Source organism: Notolepis coatsorum (genome assembly GCF_963971535.1).
Source record: "Notolepis coatsorum genome assembly, chromosome: 2".
Lineage (NCBI taxonomy): Eukaryota > Metazoa > Chordata > Actinopteri > Aulopiformes > Paralepididae > Notolepis > Notolepis coatsorum.
The window spans coordinates 74,500,036-74,517,388 of record NC_140166.1 but is presented as its reverse complement, the minus strand read 5'-3'; the positions used below and the strand labels follow the sequence as shown (position 1 = coordinate 74,517,388).

The following is a 17,353-nucleotide window of genomic DNA, read 5'->3' as shown; positions in this document are numbered from 1 at the left end:
TGTGTGTGTGGTATTTTATTGCACAAAAAGCCAACACACAGTCATCATGGCCCTAAAAAATAACTGCCTACAAATTGTATCTTTTCAAGTAAAGAACCAAATGAAACATTTTGAAGGAGGGATATGTGGACATATGGAAACAACAACAAATGTAAATAATTGTTACGGTCAGTCAAAAATAACACTTGTCTAGCTCAATGGGTAAAGCAAGGCACTAACAGGGCCAGTTGTGAAGAGTGATGACGATAGTCAGGTGTGATGTGAACCCCCCCCCACCCCATGAATTCTTGAGAAGTGCTGTTGCTACACCCCTGGACTTGAGACTATGAGCCAACGCACGAGTCACACAACTGTTCGTTCCCGAAATCACAACCACAGTCTTACTCAACCGCTTCCCATCAACATGTACATCATGTGACGTAGTTGGTTCAAATCTGGCCAACAACCTTTTGTCTCACAGCACACCCTGCCCAACCCCAACCCCAATCATATCCTCCACTGTAAACGGTCTCGTAAAAAAAAAAAAAAAACACTATGGAAGATAATCCTCCAAAAGAGGGGAGAGTTTGAAAGACATTTACAGATGCAGCTCTCAGGACTCTGAGTTCTGCTCTGCTCTGCTACTGTGGTAATCATGCACCATTAACCTGGCAGTGCTGTTAACGAGGCGTTAACGATACTGCGCCCTTTTAAGAGCTGGATCTGTAGATTAAGGTTAAATCGGAATGTCTGCACAAGTATTCCGTGACCGGTTCTGTGACAGATCTACACTAGCATCATCATCGTCTACTGTGTGGAGCCGATACAGAGGCGAGATAGGTGGCAACTTTGCTGGTTCCTGGCTGGCTGGCTGGCTGTATATGTACCACTACACTTTTCTGATTCCTGGCTGTATGTGTACCACTACACTTTGCTGGTTCAATATCTGTAGTGTGATGTCATATCTACCAGTATCGGTTCGGTATCAGTGCATTTTTTCTCACCCCGAAACACACAATTTATATAACACACACTTTCTAAGACTTGCATTAGAAACTGCTTACAGCCTGCAGCAGTAGTAGAAAGTGAAACCATCGACCAAACTAGGACATTGTGGGTGAAAAACCACAACAACCACCACACACACACAGAAACAGAGGAAATGCCACTGAATCCATTGACTTTTTAAATGGTCCCCAGCCGGTTGTAGAACAAGCACTGAGTTGCTCTTTGAATATCTCTCTAGAGAGAGAGAGAGTAGAGAGAGAGAGAGAGTAGAGAGAGAGTAGAGAGAGTAGAGAGAGAGAGAGAGAGAGAGAGAGAGAGAGAGAGAGAGAGAGAGAGAGAGAGAGAGAGAGAGAGAGAGAGAGAGAGAGTAGAGAGAGTAGAGAGAGTAGAGAGAGAGAGTAGAGAGTAGAGAGTAGAGAGAGAGAGAGAGAGAGAGAGAGTAGAGAGAGAGAGAGAGAGAGAGGCGCCACCATTGACCACAATAGCTCCCTCAGTCTCTGCCTCATTTGAATGTCATGATGAAATGGCCCTGATATGAAAAAGACACAGATTAAAACCCGCTGAGGTGCAAAGGGGACAAAGATAAGCAAATGACTCCAAGGTCACGGGGGTCAAGTAGATGTCATCGGGACACGGCGGCCTGATGCGAGCCCGGCACTGAGCAGTAGAGAGAGCCGTACTGTATTTCTCCTTCATTGGGGAACACATTGTGCTTCTTCTGCTCTTGCTTTGTTGACGTCTGAAGAGCAACAACAACAACAGCTCTGAAGAACAAAGCGGTTCCCGAGACGTGTGAACAGAGGATTCCCTCAGCGCTTCAAAACACTTGGCTTTCAATGAGAGATCATTTGATCCTCGATAAGAGGCGTCCTTAATCCTTTCAATGCTGCACTACCAAACGGTTAACCCTTTCACTGCGACAATACACAGACGGTTAAGCCTTCTTTCACTGCCACACAACAGCAGGTTAACCCTTTCACTGCCACACTACAGAAGGTTAACCCTTTACTATCACACTACCGTCCGACGGTTACTGTGGCAGTGAAAGGGTTAAAGCCCGGTACTCAGTGGGCCCGCACCGGCACCACGCCAAGAAACAAATCCCAGATTACAGTGTGAAATATAGGAGCGCTCCAAGTGTCACTCGACTGAACCCCCAATGATTAAGCACATTTTGTTGACTTATAAGGACTAGGTCTGGGGGCCGTATGGCCAAAGTATCAAGTCGTGATATTTTATGACTTTATTTGACAATATTAGATTTTTACAACGTCTCTCTCTCTCTCTCTCTCCATCTCTGAGGAGAGGGAGGAGAGAGAGGGGACACTATGTGGTGTGGTGTGGTGTAGTGTGTGTGTGTGTGTGTGTGTGTGTGTGTGTGTGTGTGTGTGTGTGTGTTATACGGCATGAGACTCCCAGAAACAGCTCTTGGTTCTTGGTATTCATTCAGAGCAGCACTGCTACCCCACATTCTACTCCTCAGGCCCCCCAAGACACAGTATCACACACACCCCACCCCCCTCCTTATTGTAGGCCATGGAATGGAATGCATCTTTTATGTATTCGTCTAATTGTCATTATAGGCCAGTGATGTCAGCGATGTTGGAATGTAAGACTTTCCATTATCAATATATCCACTGATGTCAAACTGACTGACTAGTTGCAATATTGTAAGTGTGTTTCTCAAAGTTGAGACCACATTGTCCATTCCCTGTGTAGCTCAATGGGTAGAGCATGGCGCCAATACTGCCAGGGTTAAGGGTTCCATTCCCTGTGTAGCTCAATGGGTAGAGCATGGCGCCAATACTGCCAGGGTTAAGGGTTCCATTCCCTGTGTAGCTCAATGGGTAGAGCATGGCGCCAATACTGCCAGGGTTAAGGGTTCCATTCCTTGTGTAGCTCAATGGGTAGAGCATGGCGCCAATACTGCCAGGGTTAAGGGTTCCATTCCCTGTGTAGCTCAATGGGTAGAGCATGGCGCCAATACTGCCAGGGTTAAGGGTTCCATTCCTTGTGTAGCTCAATGGGTAGAGCATGGCGCCAATACTGCCAGGGTTAAGAGTGAATGCATTACTGAATTAATTACTGAGTGAGTGAGTGAGTGAGTGAGTGAGTGAGTGAGTGAGTGAGTGAGTGAGTGAGTGAGTGAGTGAGTGAGTGAGTGAATGAATGAATGAATGAATGAATGAATGAATGAATGAATGAATGAATGAATGAATAAATAAATTAATGAATGAGTAACTGAGTTGGTAGTGTTGTGGAATATTTAAAATGAGCAATGACAGTGAACTGTAGAAATTAGTCAGTTGTACAGTATATAAAAACATAGAACATAGTTTAATATATTCCACAGAGATCAGTTTATAGAGAGACACACATGTGTACACACAAGCGTCTGACCAGAAAGTGACCAAGAGGTCTGGGCAGACACAGATTAAATACATAATTGAAATGACGTACATTAGACATCCAGATATGACAGAAAGGTAAACCAAATCTACCCTAGTGGGAGAAATGAATAAACAAACCTAGGTGGTGTTATTGTTATGTCTTTCACACCAGAGGGCAGAGGCCAAATGCTCCTAACGTTGATTCGTTGTTAAAGAGACAGTCAGAACTGTAGCCTAGTGTCTGCTGTAGTCAGACTAGTTTACTAGTTGGTCATATTACATTACATTATTTAGTCATTTAGCTGACGCTTTTATCCAAAGCGACTTACAAGTTCTGTACGACAAGTCATCAGGAAGGGTACAACTCTATCAGCTGAGTAACAATATCAAATATATATATTAAACTAGTCAAGCTGTACAGAGATTTAACACAGATGGATTGGACATAGATAACATTTCCATTACACTAGCACTGCACTTCTGTGAGGTGCTTTGCATCTAGAAACGTATGCCTCATAGTACTGTAACTGACACTTAAAAAGCCATGAGGCTGCTGCTAATTTAGTTTCCATTTCTCGTCTCTCTCCCAACAGCACTGGGTATAGATGGAAAAACAAGCCCCATCTGTGGGGATCTCAATGTCCGTTGAACTTGATTACTAGAAGATTGTGTTCTTTTTGAACGGTGAATAGGTGTCCAGACAATCTTATAATGGACAACCTCCGGCCAATCATAGGAGAGTATTCTCCCAAGACATGGGATAAAGGTAGCCTGCCCTGCTGCTGATGAGTCAAGGCTTTCTGTCCGGATGGAACACTCAATCTAGATCAGGGGTCTCAAACTAGCGGCCCGCGGGATATTTTGCGGCCCCCTACTTGACGTCAAAGTTCAGTGTTAGTGCGGCCCGCGCACAACTTGTTGCCGAGTCGTTGCGCGAGTTAGAAGTTTTATTTATTTGATCACTTGTAGGCTATCATAGTGCAGGCTCATGACCGCAACGTTACGTTAGTGACTTGGTTAAAACGTGATTCCGGAGTGATATCAAGTAAAGTGGAAGGCAAATGCATCCTCGCTATCTTATTCTCCTCTGCGAGCAGTGCTCTGCATGTGCCACTGTCTGTCTGTGTACGGGTCTGGTCCAATCACATTCAGCGTCCTGTCAGAGTTTCCCCCCCACCCACAGTCTGCGAATCAGAGCAGAGTAGGGCGGGTCTTCACGGAATGAGTGTTGTCTCTTTCAGTGGGGCCGAGTCAGAGCAAGAGTTGACAGCGCATCTACAGTAGCCTCGCTCCCAGTTTTTGTTAAACGGAGTGTGTTGCGGTGGCGATTGAATGAAACTCTGTTGACTCAGATCATCTTTAGCCTCGTAGGCATATTTATTTCTCAGGCGGGGCGAAATGCGATCGTGGTGCCGCTATATATATCAACAACAATCAATAACAAATAATAGACCGGAACAGGAATGCGAAGGACACGTCAGTGACGTCACGTACTGGACATACTACATCGCCCTCTGTAGAACACAAATGAGCAAGGGCGCACATAATAATAATACATTTAACAGTTTTATCTCCGTGAGATAAATGTAGCTAGTTTCGCCAGCAGGCAGGCAGCAGAAAAATAATGGGATCTTCAAAGATGGCCAGTAAAAGAAAAGTCGACTGCAATTCAAAGGTGAATGGACTGAAAAATATGCATTCATCCTGAGTCCAGCACCAAACCAATGTGACTAATATGCCAAGAAACGGTAGCTCTTGTGAAGAGTGGCAATTTGAAACGCCACGACGAAACAAAACAGTTATTTTGATGCAACCTTGAAATCATCATATCAAGCTGTAAGCAGAATTATTGTTAAATCTATATCACAATGAGAAAAAGCAACCATGGGTGGCATGGGTGTTGGCTAAACACAAGAAGCCATTCTCTCTCTCTGATGCATACATAATAAAATAATGTATGACTGAAGTGATGGAGACCATGTTTGAAGGCAAACAAAAGCAAATCCCCCTCAGATCGCACAGCAACCAGAATAACTGAAATACTGACTGGTGATTTGATTAAACAGCTTTGTGATAGAATAAAAAAAGATGCACAGTGCATTTCCATAGCTGCATGTGGATGAGTCCACTGACACCACTGAGAAGCCTATGTTCTGAAGAACCGTTCATGTTCTGAAGAACCGTTCATGTTCTGAAATGTTATTGCTAAATATTGAGAAGATTGGATCAGTTGTACTTTTTTTTTGAATACTTGAAACTCTTTTTTTGTGGAATATTTGATGCGGCCCAGCCTCACCCAGACTCTACTTCCAGCGGCCCCCAGGTAAATTGAGTTTGAGACCCCTGATCTGATCAATCAGCAGATCCTATATTACATTATAACCGATTATTTGGATATTTTCCTATCGTTCTCTCTGTCCGTCTGTCCGCCTGTCAGTCACTCTGCTCGCCCACTGCTTGCCACACACCAACCTCATCAATAATTGTGTTTTGGAGCAGAGATAGATCAGACCTAACACTTTCTGGCTGCTGAAAATAAAAGCTGCCAAGCTGCCAACCACCCAGCCAAAACAATCCATTATCTGTGCCCTCCAATGTCATTACTCAATCTCTCTCTCTCTCTCTCTCTCTCTCTCCACCACATTTCAAATTTTTTTCAATTGCTGCTAGCTGTGTCATCTGCAAAAAGCAGTGAGGGAACAACTATAGGCTTGATTATGTCCTGAGTCTCGGGATGCGGGCGCAACGCGACAGCTTCATGACCATTGGGTCTGTTCAAGGTTACATGAAGAGAGAGATATGGCTTCTTCTTCAGCGAGCTAAATGCCAGGGTTGGGCTGAACCTGGAGAAAACCCTCCCAACAGCGACGTTGGGAGTTCCCCATTAGGAGCTCTTCTGGTCGGGCACAACCAGTGCCGCGAAATCCCTCAAAGCCTACGGTCTCATTTCTAGAAAAATAAATGTGAGCGGCACAAATGCAAATTGTGTTGCCGTTTTCTCTCGTCAGAGATAAGAGTTAAGGCCGACCTCTCCTCTCACGACGACAGGGTGCCAATCTAACCGTATTGAGGCTTTAAGGTAAACGGTTTATAAAACACATTTATAGGTGAAAATGTAAGTAAACTTAAAGCTTTTCACGTCCTGCGACAGCCCACTCCCTGGTAAAAGCCCAGGTCATTCTGGGTTAAAGGGAACTTGATAAAACCTCCTCTAACCCTCCCCCAGTCATTCGGTTTGTACTTCCTGCTGCTGAATTTGGTGGAAATTAAAACATCATAGCGAACTCTGATTAGCGACTGAAATGGCAGCGCCGCGAGGCGACATGCCCTGACCGAACATTCTTTCAGGAGGTATTGGAACTATTGGGGCCTCTGTGATTTCAGTGACATGACTCCTTTATCTGGACGTCACCGGGGGACATGCTGACGACAACCATGAGCTGGGGAACTAATGTCCTCACTCCAGTCCAATACAGATCATCTCTCTCTCACACACACACGCACACGCACACGCACACACACACACACACACACCTTGACGGAGTTATGCAAGTCCATCACTCCGGCCAAGATGAGTAGTTTTGCAGAGACGGAAGAGTCAGCATGTGCATCCATGCTAGAGTGTGTCTACTAAGGCTGTCCCCGAAGCCTGTTTTTGGGATTCGAACTTCGTCAGGGTTTTTCGAACGGACGTTCGAACCTTCGTTTTTAATAAAAGAAAATAAAAAAATCTATTTGAATAAAGTGATTAATCTGATTAAATTAGTCTTTTTTATTAAATCAACTTTCCAGCTCCAGACCCAGCCCAGGGAGAAGCCCCAGCCCAACTAAATCAATTAAATCAACTGTCTTTAATGAATATAACTCATCAGTTTTTAATACTATAATATTAGTGTAGGCTAATCTTTATCTGCAACTGTGAAGAAAAAACCCATTGGTTTAAACTGAATGAATAGGGGGAAAAAAAGATTTTTTTTATAAAAAATAAAAATTTCAAATGTTGATTTAGAATTCTAATGCCAACGTAACGAACGAAGGTTCGAGCGTTCGGGCTCAGCCCTAGTGTCTACGTGTGCTCACTGTGTGCAGTGTGTGTGTGTATGTTTCGGTGTATTTGTGTCATTGACGGTGCTGCCTACACCATTACTGGCCATGTTGAGAGAACCAATGGCACGACACAGTCTTAGCTTTGTCGGCAAAACTCATAGTGAATAATATGCAGAAAGCGTACACGAAATCTGGGTGGAGTGTTGCAGATTTCTTTTCTTTTTCTGGTTGCCGAGGACCATGATGGCTCAGTTTTACACCCTCCATCATTGAGTCCATCCTCACCCTCTCCATCATCACCTGGTTTCCTGCGGCCACGGTCAGGGACAAGGCCAAGCTGAAGCGGGTGATACGCTCGGCGGAGAGGGTGATCGGCTGCCCCCTTCCCTCCCTCGAGTCCCTACACTCCACCAGGGCCTTGAGGAGGGCGAGGAAGATCATGGCAGACCCCGCCCACCCGGGTCACGACCTTTTCACCCTGCTTCCCCACGGCAAGCGGCTACGGCTGCCCAGGACTTTTAAAACCCGCCACAGACTCAGTTTCTTCCCCTCAGCAGCTCGCCTAGTAAATTAGTCAGGTGTCCCCCTGCTCCACCCCCCTCTATGGCGAGCTGCTAGGGCTGGAATTTTTTACTTTATTTTCCACTGACAACATGTCCTTACCTATTGTCTTGTATCATTGTTTTGTCCCGTTTTGCACTTTTTTATTTGTGAAAAAAGTGTATGCACTGTACTGTATTTATGCTGTATCACGTTCCTATGTGTTTTGTAAACATAATGGCGATTAAAGTCATCTGAATGTACTAGTATTAAAAGTAGAGCACGACTGATACTGAATTTTTGGGGCCAATGTCGATACCGGTATTAGGGAGTAAAGAAATTCTGATATGGATATATCCCTGATATGCATTACATGATCTATTCTATATACTATTTTAATACCTTAAGTTATATGTAAATAATGGAGTGGGAGCGTGCTCTGCCTATTGGCCAACATGCATTGCCAATACCGATATCTGTGATAGGCCAATATCAGCAGACTGGTTATTAAAAAAATGGATGGTGGTCCACATTTCTAAGAATTTTGGTTTGTTACAAACCAGCAGTTGTTTCAGTACCAAGCAGTTTGGTTTGGTTTATGAAATCAGAAGTGGTACAGACAGTACAGCAGAAGCAGAAGTGGTTAACATGTGTTAGTGATGCAAGTCATTATCCAAGCATGTCATTATGTCTCAGAGTATGAAAGAAATATTTACATCTTCATGTTGACATCCACTAGCGCTGCCAACAGATGCTAACAATTTCTGCTTATCACTTGGCCTAGGTGAAAGCCTAGCTGTTCTAGGCTGTGAGCTGTGTGTACGGTGTGTCCCAAGCCAAAATCCAGAAAAAAAAGAAAGAAAGAACCTTATGTGACTGACCAAACCTTTTTAAACACGGATAAATGCTTTGATTAACCAAATTACTGAACTGAGTATTTTTTATTTTGTTTATCTCTGATAATGGTGTTGTTAAGTCAATTCCCTGATTGGAGCTTTGTCCTTCAAATAAAAAGAGCTTTGTTAATGAAATCAGTTGTCCTCGCCTGGTGTTCTGTACCTGTACCTGTACCTGTACCACCACCACCACCCCACCCCCTACCAGCCCTGGACCGTCCATAGAGGGAAAGACCAGACTCCAGACGTTATCTTGTCAACAAGAGCTGAAAGAGACTCTCCTGAGACCTGTCCAATGAGCCTTTCTTCCAAGCACGGCATGTCGCCCATTTAAGGTCAAATCACCATGTCAGCAGCAGTGTGGAGGAAGTGCATTGAGGAGGTGATATACTGCTGAGGAGGAGGTGATATACTGCTGAGGAGGAGGTGATATACTGCTGAGGAGGAGGTGATATACTGCTGAGGAGGAGGTGATATACTGCTGAGGAGGAGGTGATATACTGCTGAGGAGGAGGTGATATACTGCTGAGGAGGAGGTGATATACTGCTGAGGAGGAGGTGATATACTGCTGAGCAGGAGGTGATATACTGCTGAGGAGGAGGAGATATACTGCTGAGGAGGTGGTGATATACTGCTGAGGAGGAGGTGATATACTGCTGAGGAGGAGGTGATATACTGCTGAGGAGGAGGAGGTGATATACTGCTGAGGAGGAGGTGGTGATATACTGCTGAGGAGGAGGAGGTGATAGTATTATATATAACATACATACATATTTGAGAAATGCCAGCCATGTTTTAGAGCAATTTGCAAAGTTCCAGTCACACACACTTCCTAGAGTACAAAGGTCTGGATTATTGGCAGTTATAAATTTGGAATTATTTACATTGTATGATTAATAATACATGGTTAATATTTGACTATTAAAACATTTCATTAAACAAATTAGATTTGCTTTCATAAATTATAAAAGACAGTCAGTCAACGCCAGTCAAAGGCTCTCACTCCTACCAAATACACTTCTGGTTAAAGCTCTCCGTTACCTGGCGAGAGAAGCTTATCAAGAGAGATGATCAAGGTATCAGGAATTTCAAATGACCCATCAATTGTAATTATTCTAAATTGAGTGAGGAGCTCTACCAAATTAGCACCTTTCACGGACGATATTGCTGATCACTTTGGCAATCAGCCACTTAATTAATCAGTTATGCCTCTAATCTGGTAAATGAGTTTAATGTTTCTTTGTCCTTCAAATCAAAAGAGCTTTGTTAATGAAATCAGTTGTCCTCGCCTGGTGTTCTGTACCTGTACCTGTACCACCACCACTCCCACCACCACCACCACCCCACCCCCTACCAGCCCTGGACCGTCCATAGAGGGAAAGACCAGACTCCAGACGTTATCTTGTCAACAAGAGCTGAAAGAGACTCTCCTGAGACCTGTCCAATGAGCCTTTCTTCCAAGCACGGCATGTCGCCCATTTAAGGTCAAATCACCATGTCAGCAGCAGTGTGGAGGAAGTGCATTGAGGAGGTGATATACTGCTGAGGAGGAGGTGATATACTGCTGAGGAGGAGGTGATATACTGCTGAGGAGGAGGTGATATACTGCTGAGGAGGAGGAGGTGATATACTGCTGAGGAGGAGGTGGTGATATACTGCTGAGGAGGAGGAGATATACTGCTGAGGAGGAGATATACTGCTGAGGAGGTGATATACTGCTGAGGAGGAGGAGGTGATATACTGCTGAGGAGGAGGTGGTGATATACTGCTGAGGAGGAGGAGATATACTGCTGAGGAGGAGGTGATATACTGCTGAGGAGGAGGAGGTGATATACTGCTGAGGAGGAGGTGGTGATATACTGCTGAGGAGGAGATATACTGCTGAGGAGGAGGAGATATACTGCTGAGGAGGTGATATACTGCTGAGGAGGAGGAGATATACTGCTGAGGAGGAGGTGATATACTGCTGAGGAGGAGGAGGTGATATACTGCTGAGGAGGAGGAGGTGATATACTGCTGAGGAGGAGGAGGAGATATACTGCTGAGGAGGAGATATACTGCTGAGGAGGTGATATACTGCTGAGGAGGAGGAGGTGATATACTGCTGAGGAGGAGGAGGTGATATACTGCTGAGGAGGAGGTGATATACTGCTGAGGAGGTGGTGATATACTGCTGAGGAGGAGGTGATATACTGCTGAGGAGGAGGTGATATACTGCTGAGGAGGTGGTGATATACTGCTGAGGAGGAGGTGATATACTGCTGAGGAGGAGGTGATATACTGCTGAGGAGGAGGAGGAGGTGATATACTGCTGAGGAGGAGGAGGTGATATACTGCTGAGGAGGAGGTGATATACTGCTGAGGAGGAGGTGATATACTGCTGAGGAGGAGGTGATATACTGCTGAGGAGGAGGAGGTGATATACTGCTGAGGAGGAGGAGGTGATATACTGCTGAGGAGGAGGTGGATATTTATTTTTTATTTATTTGAGAGAAATCAGGTTCCTTTCATATATTTAATAATATTAATAATGATAATAACAACATAGTATTATATATAACATACCGGTACATACATATTTGAGAAATGCCAGCCATGTTTTAGAGCAATTTGCTCTAAGTTCCAGTCACACACATTTCATAGAGTACAAAAGGTCTGTAAATAAACTTGGAATTATTTACATTGTATGATTAATAATACATGGTTAATAATATTTGACTATTAAAACATTTTCATTAAACAAATTAGATTTGCTTTCATGAAATATAAAAGACCGTCAGTCAACGCCAGTCAAAGGCTCTCACTCCTACCAAATGCACTTCTGGTTAAAGCTCTCTGTTACCTGGCGAGAGAGAGTAGGAGGCTTATCAAGAGAGATGATCAAGGTATCAGGAATTTCAAATGACCCATCAATTGTAATTATTCTAAATTGAGTGAGGGTAGATAACTAGAGATCATCATTATGACGTACAGCTCTACCAAATTAGCACCTTTCACGGACGATATTTCTGATCACTTTGGCAATCAGCCACTTAATTAATCAGTTATGCCTCTAATCTGGTAAATGAGTTTAATGTTTCTTTGCGATGGAATTCCCCTTCAAGAAACTGGCACCAACAACAAAGATAGTGTTTTAATAGCTGTGGCCTGGGGTCTGTTGTTTCCCCCTGTGCACCGTTTTACCATCTTCCCTGCATCAGGAATGGCTTTTTGTGTTTTCCAAAAGCCCAGGCTGTCGTCAAGGAGCACTCGTTTGCATGCTATTGGACTGAGAATGGAGGGGGGGAAACACTTTGATCTCAGACCACTACGTTTATTAACAAATATGTTTCTTATAATAATAATAATAATAATAATAATAATAATAATAATAATAATAATAATAATAATAATAATAATAATAATAATAATAATAATAATCAGCAGCAGAATAATGTCATCATTATTATTATTATAACAGTGGCTCAGGAGGTAGAGCGGTCATCCGGCTCCTGTTGGCAGCGTGGCAAAGTGTCCTTGAGCAAGACACTAAACCCCTAACTGCTCCCAATGAGCAGGTTCGCACACCTTGCATGGTTGCCTCTGCCGACGGTTTGGATAAAAGCGCTATATAAATGCAGTCCATTTACCATTTATTAGGGTTTCAAGCCATGGTGCAGAAGTGTAGTGCAGAACCCCTATTGTTTGTGTGAATTTATAATTTTTATTTTTTTTTGCAAATTCCATTGAAATGGTAAATGGTGAGGGCGGTCAGGTGGCGTAGCGGAGATTGCGTTCGTCACCAAACGCCGGAGATGCTGGATTCGCCTGTTCGAATCCAGCTCACAGCTCCGGCGTTGTCACCAGCTTGGCTGGCCGTTCACACTAATACAATTGGCTGTATTAGAGGGTGGGAAAGCTGGTGGGTGGGTCCTGGTCGTTGTAAACAGCGACTCCTACAGTTCGGTCGGGGCACCTGCTAAGCGCGGATAGGATCTAAGTGGGATAGTGTGATCCTTCCACACGTTACACCCTCTCAGTGAGAGTCCGCGCTGCCAGGTGAAAAGAAGCGGTTGATTGGCTAGACGTGTGTCGGAGGAAGCACGTGATAGCCTCCACTCTCCCAGACCGACTGTGGGGGGTAAGTGCGCAGCGACCAGGAAGGGGATTGGGAATTGGCATAACGACTAACATTGGGATGGGAGAAAATCTGAGAAAAAAAGGAGGGGGAAAAAGATTAAAAAAAAATAAAAAAAAATGGTAAATGGTAGCAACATGAAATTTGACCCATATATTGGAAATTGTGTGTACATGCTCCCCAAGAAATATGACCCCAATTGGCCTGATGGGGTCATTTTTATTTTGAAAGGTCAGAACTCTACTCAGAACTCAGAACTATGCCATGAGTCCGATTTACACAAAACTTGGTACAGACATCCACCCGTGTGCCCTCTACAAATTTGCCTCAAGAACCCATAAAGTCGGCCATCTTGGATTTTATGCAGAACAACTATTTGACATATCCTTCTAAACCGGAAGTCCAATTAGGACCAAATTTGCTTTGGATCATTAGTGCATGAAGCTTATCAAGCGTTGCAAAAGGCATGTTTATATATTTTTGAAGATAACCAATAAGCTTAAAAAGGCGTGGATCAGCAGCACATAAATAGATGCATGTCAACAACTGTTAGGCCAATCAATCATCACCAGATTTGCAGGGTATGTCCAAATAACTATCCGAAACATATCCTTCAAATCGACCACTAGGGGGTGCTACAAATGCTAAAAGTGGGCGTGGCATAACACAAATCGGACTATAAGTCAACGTTTTGTATCCAAACATTACAAACCCTGCAATTGTCATTTTATTCTCAGATATAATTTGTGAGAAATCTGACGATTTGCTTTTCAGCATTGGCTTTAAAACATAATTGTGTATCGCAATTCACAATATTAAAGAAAATCCACAACGATAATACAGTTAGAAGATATATTGATAACAGTTCGTTTTAAATCTTTTTATTTTGATAACAGTTAGAAGAGGAATTGATAACACGGTTAGAAGAGGTATTGATAACAGTTAGAAGAGGTGTTGATAACAGTTAGAAGATGTATTGACAACAGTTAGAAAATGTATTGACAACAGTTAGAAGATGTATTGACAACAGTTAGAAGATGTACTGTTACCGCACATACAGTTAGAAGATGTATTGATAACAGTTAGAAGATGTACTGTTACCGCACATACAGTTAGAAGATGTATTGATAACAGTTAGAACTTGTATTGATAACAGTTACAAGATGTATTAATAACAGTTAGATGTATTGATAAGACGGTTAGATGTATTGATAACACAGTTAGAACATGTACTGATAACACAGTTAGATGTATTGATAACAGAGCTAGAACATGCATTGAATGATAACACGGTTAGATGTATTGATAACAGAGCTAGAACATGTATTGAATGTTAACACGGTTAGATGTATTGATAACAGAGCTAGAACATGATGTAACACAGTTAGAATCAGTAACACCAGTCCTAGTAACCCCTTGAGAGACAGAGAGGAAAATGTCATTGTTCATTCATGCAACTTTGGAATCCAAACAGTAGTGAGTCCCGCTCACACACACACACACATACACCCCTCCTCCTTGTTATCAGCCAAATGGGAAAGTGAAAGGCCTGCTGAGGTTGACTGGTGTAAAACAAACACACAGAGAGAGAGAGAGAGATAGGTAGGTACTCTCTCTCTCTCCCACACACACACTACAGCCGGATCTAGTCGAGGTTATACAGGCAGTGTGGACACAAGACAAATTTAGTAAGCTGAAGTAATACCGGCAAAGTATACACATTACACACACACACACAAAACCACACACACACACACACTAGTTAGCCTATAGGAAGGCCACTGTGAAGCCTGTCCACCGGTAACCCACACCTTCCACTGCATGCCTGTAGGTCTACATTCTACATTCCAGACTGCCATATGAACGGCTGGCTATTGCGTGTACAGACCGCGTCTGTCGTGAATGGAATCCAAAATCCAAGTACGGAACAGAAATGGAATTATAATAATAATGTTGTATTCCAGCGTTCCCGTTCCCGTTATGACTGCCCTGAGCTGGGCAATGCGCCCAGTGTTCCACTCTGGGAGAGCTTAAAGGTCCATTGGCATTGCTTATGAGGAGTCTCGGAGGGATTTTTAAGCTGACAAATACATACCAGATTCATAAGCAGAGGTTTACCTATTCTATTGTAACAGGGGGGGGGGGTGCTGGGCAGAGTAGAGCATTGTTTTCTGTCAATGTTTTCCTAAAATAGAGGGGCTGCCTGTTGTCTTAACAAAGGGACGGCCTGCCATACCCTCTCATCACTGTCAAATCAGCCTTGAGAATGGGGAATTGTGGTGAGACTTTGTAGCCTATATAGTAGAGCAAAGCATCAATTAGTGCTTTTCAAACGTCTGGGTCGAGACCCAAAATGGGTCACAGGCATCATTATGTATGCATTGTGCGAATGGGCCCCTAAAATATTCTGGAGAAAGTGGAATGCACAGCTGCTGTCTAACTTACTGCAATAACCTTTCCATTTGCTATTATTTGGTGGACGCTTTCTCGACAGTTCGCTCAGTCTGAGGCTGACTGAATAGAAATGGTTTTGACAGGTCAGGTTTGTGTTCAGAGATGACCCTGCAAAAGTAACGCCAGTTTTTTTTAGACTAGGGGGTGATTTGAACTGGGACGAACCAGGTCGGCGTTGAGTCCTGATCAGCGCACCCCCTTTTTATGATTAGGGGAGAGGTCAAATCAATGAGCTAGCTTTGATTGATTGAAAACTTTATTAACAGATTGCAGAATGGGTACAATACAGTACGGCTCAATACACACAATTGTTAAGGGGATGCAGACCAGAGAAAGACTTTCGTCTTGTTTACATCAGGGTCCCCCATTTTCAATTCATCCGGACATATATGACATACACTTTAAAAATTGTATAAAACCACCAACAACACAGTGGCTTTAGAGTAGACCCGACAATAGCAATACTTCCTTTTTACTGTAGCCGTTTGTGATGACGTGCACCTCCTGTAGGCTATAAGCCCCCGGCCCTGTGATCCAGGGTGGGGGGAGTAGCTAGCGAATCACCCTAGACACGATTTGTCTAACGTACATTACAATCTCCAGCTTTACTTTGGAATAAAAACGAGCTCGTACAATCAAGTTGGGTGTCACTGATTGATTGAAACCAGTCCACTGCTGCTGCCAGACAGGAATGCAAAACGCTATAGAAGTCGCACAGCGGGGGGTTCCGTCCGTGCAAACTGGTGCTGCCCCTGTCTGTCCACATAGATTGTGAACTAAATCAATGTCCACAACACACACTGATTATATAGCGGGCCTTGCCTTGTACATCACATGTCTCATAGCACGGATAACCTAATATAGTTTCCCCCAAAAATCACTGCACCGCAGTGCTTTGTCCTGGAGGAACCCATGATCCGAGCCTCATAAACCGATCGGTCGGAACCAGAAAAGAAAGCAGGGGATCCTTACCTTTCGACTCAACGTTGTCCCCGAGTAGAAATAGTAGGCTATGCCCAGCACCCACAGCACCGCAAAACACAATAATATCCTCGATTTCCTTCGCATCTCTGTCTGTGTGTTGTCCCTGCTGTGTATGTCTGTCTGCGTGTTGTTTGATCGAGCTTCTACTTCTTCTTCTTGCAGCAGCAGCGGCTCGTCCTGGCTGATCGTATCCGGGCAGGACGCTTCGCCGTGCGGCTTCTTCTTCTCTGGAGGCTTCGTCAGTCGGCCAGCAGCAGGAGAAGAAGCGGAGGGAGCAGGAAGCAGCGAGCCAACATCACCACCGGGGTTAGAGGGGAAAGGGCTCAACCGATTCTAATCCAATCACATATCAAGCCGAGGCTGTGCTGCGAGGAGGGAGGAGGTGGTGGGAGGAGGGCCGGTGGTGGTGGTGGTCGACCGGACTGGCTGCTGTTTCGTGCCGGGGCTGTGGCTGCTGCTGGTGGGGGTTGGGGGACCGCGGCGCTCACTGGCCCTGTTGCTTCTTGCGAATGTTTGCAGGATTTGGCTACAGAGTAGACGCCGGGGGGGAAATGGACAAAGTGTGCAACATTATTGTTGCAATATCGCTCCCTAGTGTTTAGGCCTTGTGTGTTATCTAACGCCAGGGGTGTCCTCCTGTGTCAAACGCTTCCTTCATCTGCTGAATAATTGCAGTACAAAAAAATAGCATTCTTTCGTTTCTGTCTTTGTCATGAATGAATGAAAACTTTATTTAACAGATTGCAGAATGGGTACAATACAGTACAGCTCAATACACACAATTGTTAAGGGGATGCAGACCAGAGAAAGACTTTCGTCTTGTTTACATCAGGGTCCCCCCCCCCCATTTTCAATTCATAGTGACATTTATGACACACAACAACATATGACATTTATGGCATAGGGACATACATGACATATACAGGTATTTAGTACT

The 17,353-nt window shown here is 44.0% G+C and overlaps 1 protein-coding gene across 1 annotated transcript in view; it reads right to left on the bottom strand.

Annotated features, from left to right (window-relative positions):
* galnt2 (UDP-N-acetyl-alpha-D-galactosamine:polypeptide N-acetylgalactosaminyltransferase 2) overlaps positions 1-16,856 on the bottom strand; it is a 144,156-nt gene extending 127,300 nt beyond the window's left edge. Inside the window, 1 exon segment of the mRNA XM_084307288.1 lies at positions 16,405-16,856. Coding sequence (XP_084163414.1) covers positions 16,405-16,500 — 96 coding nt within the window. The 5' untranslated portion in view covers positions 16,501-16,856.
* Positions 16,857-17,353: the final 497 nt, after the last annotated feature.